Here is an 11163-nt window from a genome sequence, read left to right on the forward strand (position 1 = left end):
AGAAAGCGGATATGGGGAAAAGAGATTTGGTTTGGTCTAATGTTTGAAATGATCAATGTTGCGACAAAATATATGCGAAACTGACACTTATACGCGGTTCTTTTGAATTTCGATGTGAAAGCAATGGAAGAGTTCGAAAATTAAAGTTTTTGTCATATTTCATAAAGAGTACTCCCTCTCTTTCAAAATAAATATTTATTTTTAAGAATGAAATCTTTTTAAGATGATGAGTTTTAGAATATATTTTTTTTTTAAGATAATGAGTTTTAGAATGTATTTTAAGTTAAAGTGCCGAAGTGCAAATTATCTCATTAAACTATTCTAGAATTACAAAATATCCCTGAACTATTTTTATGAGCACTTGAGTCCTTCAACTTTCAAAAAATAAGTAAAAAAAAATTAATTTAAAAAAAATATTGTTTCTCTGCAAGCGCCTTGATCCCTTCAAAGTGTGATCGGAAACTCTTCTTCTTTGAATCTGAATTTGTTGTAGAATAAATAAAATATATTTTCTCTGATTGTAGTAGATGTAATCTTCAATAGACTTGAACACAATTAGAACTCGAACAACACCCTAATTCACTTGTGTCTGTGTGTGTATAAATCTCACAAAAATGCTCTTAATGAAAATCAAAATTTTAATGCAAAAACCACACAACCCTAAGTGAGAAAATATGTTGAGACTCTGATTGTACTTAGAAAATAAGTCAATTTCGTGCATAAGGTTTTAGAAGAAAGTCTATACAGAATAGGAAGTTGAAACTGAGTAGTAAACAAAGTTACCAAAAGCTGCTGTAAAACTTGAACCGGTTCAAGTTGGCCAGTATATTTTTAAAATAAAGCTTTAACACTTGAACCGGTTTAGCTGCCCTTGAACCGGTTCAAGTTGGCCAGACCTGAACCAAGGCTTTTACGCTTAGAAAAATTTCAACAACGCTTATTTTTTAAAACATGCAATACATGCAAGTGTCCTTACCTTCTAACTTAACTTCCTAAGGTATTGTTCTTATATTTTTCGAAGTCGTCAAGTTATTGATCACAAACAACTCTTCCAGTCCGCTTCCGATCTCGAACTGAAAATTTGAACTTAAAATTATAACTTGATCAGACTTGTTCTGATAACGAAATTCATCAATTACAGATTTTATATCTCACAATATATTATGACGAGACTAAAGAATTAATTTTTCATTTCAGAATTTGCAAGAATAAATTATGACTTTAAATAATAAAAACGCCCAAAAGCCGAAAAATAAAATAAAAATAAATTTATTATTTTAACATTATAAAACACTTTTATTAAAACAAAGTTGCAGTCATCTCAATCTGAATTCAGTCAACTAAGTGGAACCAAGCAAAACAGGAACTACACCCAACTAAGTTGGTACGGTTTGTGTTGAGAGTGAGTCAGCCGAATGTGTAACCTATTGAGCATACATGGTGGATTGAGGGTGAGTTCCTAGAACTTCAAGATTTTTTTTATCTCCGGGGAGATTTTCCTTGTAAAAAATCCTTGGTGGCCTTAAGTATTTTTTAGCTCACACATTTCATCAAACAGTTGGAGATTTCTAGGGTTTCACTGAGACTGTTTTGATTCAGCTGCATTTTAGCACCAAGTTTAGTTAGCTTGAAAACTTTCACCCTAACAGAGAAGAAATTTTTATACCAATTCATCCCTCCCCCTCTTGGTGTCAACATTATCTTCTGTCCATCTAAAACAACCCCATAAAGTCAAAGTAAAGTTAGTACTCGATATGGAATATTCGACTAAATAAGAATTCCAAATGATATGAAGACTCTGTTGGAAATAGTGGCCTAGTTACACACACAACACTATACTATTTGGAAGATAATAGAAATGGAGGAAAATACTTTTTATTTCACTTGATAGAAAATGAGTACAATGCATGGGTTTATATAGGCTTCAAAACATAAATGTAAATGAAACTTAAAACCCCACTAACATATCATTTAGTAGGCAAAACTCCCACTAACCCACTAACATGACCATTTACTAGTTGTAACTCTCATGCCCCCCACTAACTCCAATAAAAAACTCACATAAATATAAAACACTAAATAAAATAAAGTTTAATTTCTAACACCCCTCTTAAACTTGATTTTTTTTCAACTCCAAGCAAACTCCTAAACTTGTGAAAATCTGCAAACTTGAGGGGCTTGGTGAAAATATCCGCAACTTGATCTTGTGACTTGATGAACTTGAGCTCCACCTCCTTCTTAGTTATACATTCTCTAATGAAATGAAATCTTGTATCAATATGCTTGCTTCGTTCATGAAACACCGGATTCTTGGCCAAAGCAATTGCTGATTTGTTGTCCACAAAAATCTCCGTTGACTCTTCTTGTAGCATGTGTAATTCCTTCAACAAATTCCTCAACCAAATTACTTGACAAATACATGAAGTGGCTGCAACATATTCTGCTTCACAAGTTGAGAGGGTGACAATGGGTTGCTTCTTTGAACACCATGTAAAAGCAGTATTTCCCATGAAAAAACAATAGCCCGAAGTACTTTTTCTATCATCCAAATCTCCGGCCCAATCACTATCACAATAACCCACAAGCTTGAAATCATTAGAAAATGAATAGAATAACCCAAAATCAAGGGTACCTTTGATGTAACGAAGAATCCTCTTAGCCGCCTTGAAATGAGTTATGGTGGGTCTTTCCATAAACCGACTAACAAGCCCAACCGCAAATAATATGTCCGGCCTTGTGCATGTTAAGTATCTCAAGCTTCCAACAAGACTTTTGAAAAATGTTGGATCCACCGTCTCTCCATCTTCATCTCTTGACAATTTAATTCCAACTTCCATGGGCGTGTTCACCAATTTACAATCTTCCATCTTGAAATTCTTAAGAATTTTCTTAGCATAGCCTTCTTGGTGAATGAAAATTCCATCCTTCATTTGCTTGACCTCAATGCCAAGATAATAAGCCATGATGCCAATATCTGTCATCTCGAACTCTCGAGCCATAACCTTCTTGAAATCTTCAAACATTTTTGGATTGCTACCTGTGAAGATTAAATCATCCACATACAAGCAAACAAAAAATACATCTCCATTCTCACTTACTTTGGAGTAAAGAGCATGTTCATATGGGCACTTTGAAAAATTATTGTCTTGAAAATATTTGTCAATTCGCTTATTCCACGCTCTTGGTGCTTACTTCAAGCCATATAAAGCCTTCTTCAATTTCAAGACTCTGTTTTCTTGCCCCTTTACAACATAGCCCATGGGTTGTTGAACATACACCTCTTCTTCAAGAAACCCATTCAAGAAAGCCGATTTCACATCCATTTGGTGGATTCTCCAATTGTTCTGGGCTGCCAAAGAAATTAACAATCTAATTGTTTCCAAACGAGCTACGGGTGCAAATACCTCATCATAGTCAATTCCGGGCTTTTGGTTGTACCCCTTGGCGACCAATCTTGCTTTATATTTTTCAACTTCACCATTTGCATTATGCTTTGCTTTATACACCCACTTGACACCAATTGCCTTTTGCTCTTTTGGAAGTGTAGCAAGCTCCCATGTGTCATTCTTCTCTATGGATTTAATTTCTTCATCCATAGCATTTCTCCATTTTTTGTCTTGTGCCGCCTCTTCAAATCCTACGGGTTCACAATCCGCAAAGAGACAAAAAAGTGTTAGATCACCTAACCTTTCCGTTACCTCATCTGTTTCGTCATATATGTCACGAAGACTCCTCATACGAAGTGATGGTGTGTCACTTGAACTTGATGATGATGGAGTTGATTGATCTTGAATTGATGGCGGTGGAGGTGATGTTGGTGGAGAAATGGGTTGCTCCATGCCTTCATTTTCTTGCTCCTCATCTGAAATTGAAAAAATATTATAATCTTCATTTGGAGTGTTCCAATCCCATGTGGCTCCTTCTTCGAATTCAACATCTCTACTAATGACAATCTTCCCATTGCTTGGATTGTACAACTTGTAGCCTTTGGAATTTGCATCATAGCCAATGAACACCATTTTTTCACTTTTGCTGTCTAACTTGGTCCTCCTTTCATCCGGCACGTGCACATGGGCAATGCTCCCAAAAACCCGCAAATGGGAGACACTTTGCTTTCTTCCGCTCCATGTTTCTTGTGGTGTTTTGTTTTGCACACTTCTAGTAGGACACCGATTGGACAAGTACACCGCACAATCAACCGCTTCAGCCCAAAATTCTTTAGGCATTTCCTTACTTTTCAACATGCTTCGAGCCTTATTGAGAATGGTTCTGTTCTTCCTTTCTGCAATTCCATTTTGTTGGGGCGATCTCGGAACCGTTAAAGGATGGTGAATTCCATTTTCTTCACAAAATTTTTTGAAATTATTTGATGTGAATTCACCACCTCTATCGGATCGAAAAGCCTTTACATCATAGCCACTTTGTTTTTCAACAAGTGCTCTAAATTTTTTAAAAATTTCACACACCTCCGATTTTTGTTTAAGAAAATACACCCATGTTTTTCGGCTAAAATCATCAATAAAAAATAAAAAATAATTATTCTTACCAAATGATGATGGAGAAATTAGACCACAAACATCCGAATGGATAAGTTGTAGTGGTGCCGTAGCTCTTGTGGTAGCTTCTTTAGGAAAACTTTTCCTTGATTGCTTTCCAACGAGACATCCTTCACATAATTGATTTGGATTGCTAATGAAAGGCAATCCCTTCACCATCTTCTTTTTGGCCAACAACTCTAATCCTCCAAAATTCAAGTGCCCAAATCTCAAGTGCCAAAGCCAAGTTAAATCATTAACACAAGCCTTCAAACATTTAGCCTCGTCGGCTTGAATATTTAGCAAAAACATCTGGTTCTTTGTCATTGGAACCTTGGCAATCAAATTATCCAATGGGTCTCTTATCGAAAGACTACAATCCTTCATAGATATATTGTAGCCTTTTTCTAAGAGTTGTCCCAAACTAAAAATATTGTTCTTCATATTAGGCACATAATAAACATTAGAGATAAATTGATGATATCCATTTCTCAAACGAATCAATATTTTACCTTTCCCTCTTACCGGAATTTGTGATAATTCTCCAAATGTTACCTTGCCATTTATTGATTCATCAATATCAACGAACTTCTCTTTGCTACCACACATATGGTTGCTAGCACCGGTGTCAAGATACCACACATCTTCTTGATCACTCCTTTCACATTTGTATGCTAACAACAAAGTAGGCTCCACTTCTTCATCAACATAATTCGCCTTTTCTTCAACATCGTTAGCAACATTTCTACATTCCGAAGCATAATGACCATACTTTTGACAATTATAACATTCAATTTGAGACTTATCATACCTCCTTCCATATGACCTTGAGTAATTTCCTCTACCACGACCTCTTATTTGTTGTGAGTCATGGATTTTTTCTTCATTGTTGGTTGTGTGTTGACCGCTTCTTTCTCCTCTTCCACGGCCTCTTCCTCTTCCTCGGCCACGTGCATTTCCACGTCCTCGGCCCCTTTGATTTCCTCCATGTTTTTCGTCTTTTTCGTTCAACGAAAACTTTGTTTGTAGCACTTGCTCCAATGCTTCTTGTTTCTTCACCACCTTTTCTTCATGAGCTTGTAAAGAACCCATGAGTTGATCAACAGTCATGGAATCCAAATCCTTTGACTCTTCAATGGCTACAACAATGTAGTTGAATTTGGAATCCAACGACCGAAGGATCTTTTCAACGACCCTTGTATCAGTCATGGTGGTTTCGCCATATCTCCTTAGTTGATTTACAATAGCCAGGACCCTCGAAAAATAATCTGAAATTGATTCAGATTCCTTCATATGCAATGCTTCAAATTCACCCCGTAACGTTTGGAGGCGAACCTTCTTCACTTTATCAACTCCTTGGAAGGAATTTTGAAGAATCTCCCATAGTTGCTTTGCATTTTCTGCACTAGCAACTCTTTGTAGCATTCCATCATCCAAACATTGATGGATGGTCATCACCGCCTTTTGGTCCTTCTTTCTCATGGCTTGTAAAACATCTTTTTCGGCTTGAGACAAAGTTGCCTCATCTTCTGGCTCATCATAACCTTTGGAAACAACTTCCCACACATCTTGTGCTCCCAAAATTGCCTTCATACGGATACACCAATTTTCATAGTTATCTTTGGTGAATCGAGGCATTTGAAATGGAACCGAATTGTTTGCCATTTCTTCTCTCTCTCACAAACTAGCTCTGATACCACTTTGTTGGAAATAGTGGCCTAGTTACACACACAACACTATACTATTTGGAAGAAAATAGAAATGGAGGAAAATACTTTTTATTTCACTTGATAGAAAATGAATACAATGCATGGGTTTATATAGGCTTCAAAACATAAATGTAAATGAAACTTAAAACCCCACTAACATATCATTTAGTAGGCAAAACTCCCACTAACCCACTAACATGACCATTTACTAGTTGTAACTCTCATACCCCCCACTAACTCCAATAAAAAACTCACATAAATATAAAACACTAAATAAAATAAAGTTTAATTTCTAACAGACTCAAAAGGTATGGATAAACTTAAGGAGATAGAAATAACAACTACTACCCTCTCCAACTACTCTTACAATCCGTAATGGATAAGGAAAATAAATTTGTTTTATAACAAAAGATTACTATCATTAATGCTTATATAAAAGAAGTTATCGGTCAACCTAAAAAGGTACGCCATAAATTTCACATTTAATAATTTATTAAATATTTAATTGTCAAGTACTAATTTAACCGTCGCAATGCATCCGACAGGCACCACACCGGTCATCACTTTTCTTATCTTACAAAAATTGCCACCGACCCTGACACGTGCAAATTTTTGTATCAAGTATTAATACACTTATCAAAGATTTTAGAATTGTGATATCGAATTCAACTGATACACTAGGAGTGATGGGTTGTATCAAGTAACGTCCCACAGTCATGATGACATCACATGAGGGGACTCATCACTTCACAAAATGTGATTTTTTTTTTTTTTTTTTTTTTTTGTTCCAAATTGGTACACAACCTTAAAATGTAATCACTTTAAAATGCCTCAAAGTAGGGCCCACCGCAATGTAAATTTGTCAAGGCACCAAACTAACCTTAACAAAGGCCTGGAAATCGAGATAAATGTTGCTTGTAGATAATGTTGGGTTAAGGTGTCAAATTCTCATTGGGGTTTGAGGTTTTATTTTAGACATAAGCAAGATAGCCCATGAATAAGCAAAGACGGCCTGGTTTTGTTGTATAGGTAAGATTGTAATTTTGACTTTCTCTTATGGATTATTGACCTCGTAGCCATGTTTGTCCATTTTGCTTAGTAGAAGTTTTTTTTTTAGGGTTTAGGGTTTTATTTTCAAATTCCTAAAATACAAGGAGGTTTTATGCACTTTATTACAATAACAAATATGACAAAAGAGTTATATATGTGATAGCATCTTTTCTGGCATCCGAAGTAAGGTGAGAGTTGAAGTCCCCATGTGAGACAAATGGGCGAGCGCATTTTCTTTCAATATATATATATATATATATATATATATATATATATATATATGTGTGTGTATGTGTGTGTGTGATATTTATGTATTAAGAAGTACATCATAATCAGAAAAACAAAAGCATTGTTTCAATATCTCTCTCACCTCAATGAGATTACTATACATGAGTTACTTGAACTAGTTAAACTAATGATTATGTTTGGGAGTATCAAATTAGTGTCTTGAATTTAAGATCGAAGAAAATTTAGTTTAAATTTTTTGTTAAATTTTTTTCAATCCCTAATTTAAAGTATCAATTCGATACTAACGAACATAGCTTTATTTATTTTTAATGATCAGTGTATATATAAAATAAAGCATACCATAGACAGAACCATGCAGTTCTTTTATAAATGCGCCAGCCAAACAGGCCACAAGTCCAAACAAAGGAAACGGGCCAATAGACCCGAACCAGAGGCCCAAACCAAAATTACATGTAAACAAGAAGGCTGACCCAAACAGTCCTAGTCCATAAGAGGAGAAAGAGGTCCTATTCGAAGACAAGAACCATCTAATAATTTATGAGTTTGGAGGAGAAAGAGCCATGCATTAACTTGCGTCTCTATACACAAACACTCGTCACATTTCAAAATTATAATTATAATGATATTGGTGACACTAACATCAAAGAAAAAAGAAATATAAAACATAAAATCTTTAGATTAAAAGTACAAGTATTATATCTTCCGCTAAGGAGGAGTATATTTAATGACAAGAGAAAAGAGAATTAATTTTTATACTATTCTTCTATAAGCATTTGATTCATATATTATATCATAGCAAGGGGGAAAAAAATCCACAATATAGGCATTCTCATATTATCACCTCTATGAAATCATTATATATTAGTTACTTAAGTAGGTAAACCAATGATTTGTAAAATAAAGCATACCATAGTCATTTCGGAATTTGCAAGAATAAATTAAGACTTTAAATAATAAAAAAGCCCAAAATCCAAAAAATGAAATAAAAATAAAATCTTTCATTTGACATTATAAAACACTTTTATTAAAACAAAGTTGCAGTTCCATCCCAATCTGAATTCAGTCAACAAAGTGGAACCGAGCAAAACACAATAACTGCACCCAACATTATAGACTCTAAACACACTAAAGATAAAACAATGCCAATATTTTTTTTTAAAAAAAAACTCCACAATGGGCCTCTCTAAGTAGACAGGCTGTGGAGAACCACTGTCTCGACGGTGAGCCCCGGTCCGAACCCAAACAGCACGCCCCACTCCAGCCCTTCACCGGTGGTCTTGAGCCCTTCCTCAGCCGACTTCTTCCTCATCTCATCCAGTATAAACAGCACACACGCGCTTGACATGTTGCCATACTCGCTCAACACGTGCCTCGTGGCCTGTAGCTTATCGGGCTTTAGGGCCAGCTTCAATTCCACCTGGTCCAAAATGGCCGGCCCACCGGGGTGAGCGATCCAGAAAATAGAGTTCCAATCTGAAATATCCAAGGGCTGGAATGCCTCCACCAAGCTCTTCTCAATGTTCTTGGAAATGAGCCCCGGAACATCCTTCAACAAGTGGAAGGTCAGTCCCACCTCGCGGAGATGTCCATCGATGGCACCATCGCTGTCCGGTAGAATAGTTTGGGCCGCGGAGACCAACTCAAATAATGGTTTTTCAACCTCAGGGATTGGGTCCGACCCAACAATAATCGCGGCAGCCCCATCGCCGAACAAGGCCTGGCCCACGAGGCTGTCGAGGTGGGTGTCGCTGGGCCCACGGAAAGTCACAGCAGTGATCTCTGAGCACACAACAAGCACACGAGCTCCTTTGTTGTTCTCAGCCAGGTCCTTGGCGAGGCGGAGCACAGTGCCGCCGGCGAAGCAGCCCTGTTGGTACATCATGAGGCGTTTGACGGAGGGGCGGAGGCCGAGGAGCTTGGTGAGCTGGTAGTCGGCGCCGGGCATGTCGACGCCGCTGGTGGTGCAGAAGACTAGGTGGGTGATCTTGGACTTGGGCTGGCCCCATTCCTTGATGGCCTTTTGGGCCGCCTCTTTGCCGAGTTTTGGGACTTCGACCACCACCATGTCTTGCCTAGCATCCAATGAGCGTTCCATGTAAGCGCAGACATTTGGATTTTCTTTCAAAATTTCTTCAGTTAGGTACATGTAACGCTTCTTGATATTTGACTTGTCACCTGAAATACATCGTACAAAAATGGTTAGAAAATTAATTGTTTACTAAAATAAAATTAATTGTTGACGGGTGATTAATTACTACTCTTTTTCTTTTTTAAAATAAATAAATATATAATAATTTGGGTTCTTTAAAAAAATATATATATATGGCTTAAATGCTTCAAATCAATAAGATAAAAATGAAGTGTTTATTTATAACATAATTGAGACAATTTCCTATAACAATACAAACATGACATGTGAAAATTTTCACTGAAAATGAGGAAAAATTATTTTTATGTTATGAAATCATTTAGGGGAAAAAAAATTTAAAAAGAGTTTTTTTTGGGGTAAATGAAATAGAATTACACACTCACGGTTTTGTGTCATAAATGCCACAATTTCCAAAAATAGAAAATTCGGCATATCAGAAAATTCTTCAATCCAAATGAGCAACATCAAGAAATGGAAAATCTAAAGACATAACATGTGATTTGAACTTTTTAATTTTCCCAATCTAAAATATTTTACTCCCTTAAATGAAAAATAACAAGTATATCTCTGGACCCCATAACACTGAAACCTCCATTCTAGTGTTTGTTGAGAAGAGTTTTCATACAGAGTTGAGAAGAAATAAAGTAATCCATAATCCACACTTTTTAATTATTATTATTATTTTTTTTTTTATAATCCACACTTTAAATTTTTTTTTTTTTTTTAACCAGTAAAAATTCTTAAGTTTAGAAACTGTCATACAAAAATAATAACAATAATAAAAATAATGGTCCAATTGGTCTACTCGTGATAAAGATTTTTTTTTTCTTTTTTTTCCAAAATTAGGTATAAGATTAATTGAGTGGCCATAGTTACACATGTAAGACACAACCCGTGATAAACAAACCGAAACTCTAGTCTCATTTCCTCTATGAAATAGGCTAGAGTTATGATATATAGCATATATATGTGTGTGTGTATATATATGTATTTCACTACGATCAACTACATTTATGCTAGTGAAAAATGACATACTCATTCATTCTCGCTCACATCAGGAAGTTATTTTCGAATTTATATCATTTTCCTAGAAAATATAATCAAACGGAAATTAAAGTTGCATGCATTTGTGCCATAATATAAAGATGGTGATTGAAAAGAAAATAACAATTTCAAGAGATGGAACAAGAAAACACAGAGAGAGTCATATATCCTTACACATGCGCTGAAATTTTTCTTTGAGCTCGGTCTTGTGCTCGCTCTGTGTGATACGAAAATAGTAATCCGGGTACGTGCTCTGATCAACGCAGTTGGGAGGAGTGGCAGTCCCGATCGCCATGACGGTGGCCGGACCCTGGGCGCGCTGAATCTTCCGGACTTCCTCGACGGTGACCATTTTCTCCGGTGAGGTGAGGTATACGGCAGCTAACTGGGAACTTGTTGTGCGACTGTAAATGCCAAGAACCAGCTG

The 11163-nt window shown here is 36.2% G+C and overlaps 1 protein-coding gene across 1 annotated transcript; it reads right to left on the reverse strand.

The window, feature by feature from the left end:
• Positions 1-8521: 8521 nt before the first annotated feature.
• On the reverse strand, positions 8522-11163 carry LOC132299375 (chalcone synthase 2-like). The gene is made up of 2 exons (XM_059795931.1): positions 10911-11163; positions 8522-9718 (listed from the first exon to the last, which is right to left on the reverse strand). Exons 1-2 carry the CDS (start codon positions 11086-11088, stop codon positions 8727-8729), a joined length of 1170 nt encoding a protein of 389 aa, XP_059651914.1. The 5' UTR covers positions 11089-11163; the 3' UTR covers positions 8522-8726.

This window comes from Cornus florida, unplaced genomic scaffold (genome assembly GCF_030987335.1).
Source record: "Cornus florida cultivar Cherokee Brave unplaced genomic scaffold, ASM3098733v1 CherokeeBrave_3.0.0_Hap2_Chr01, whole genome shotgun sequence".
NCBI lineage: Eukaryota > Viridiplantae > Streptophyta > Magnoliopsida > Cornales > Cornaceae > Cornus > Cornus florida.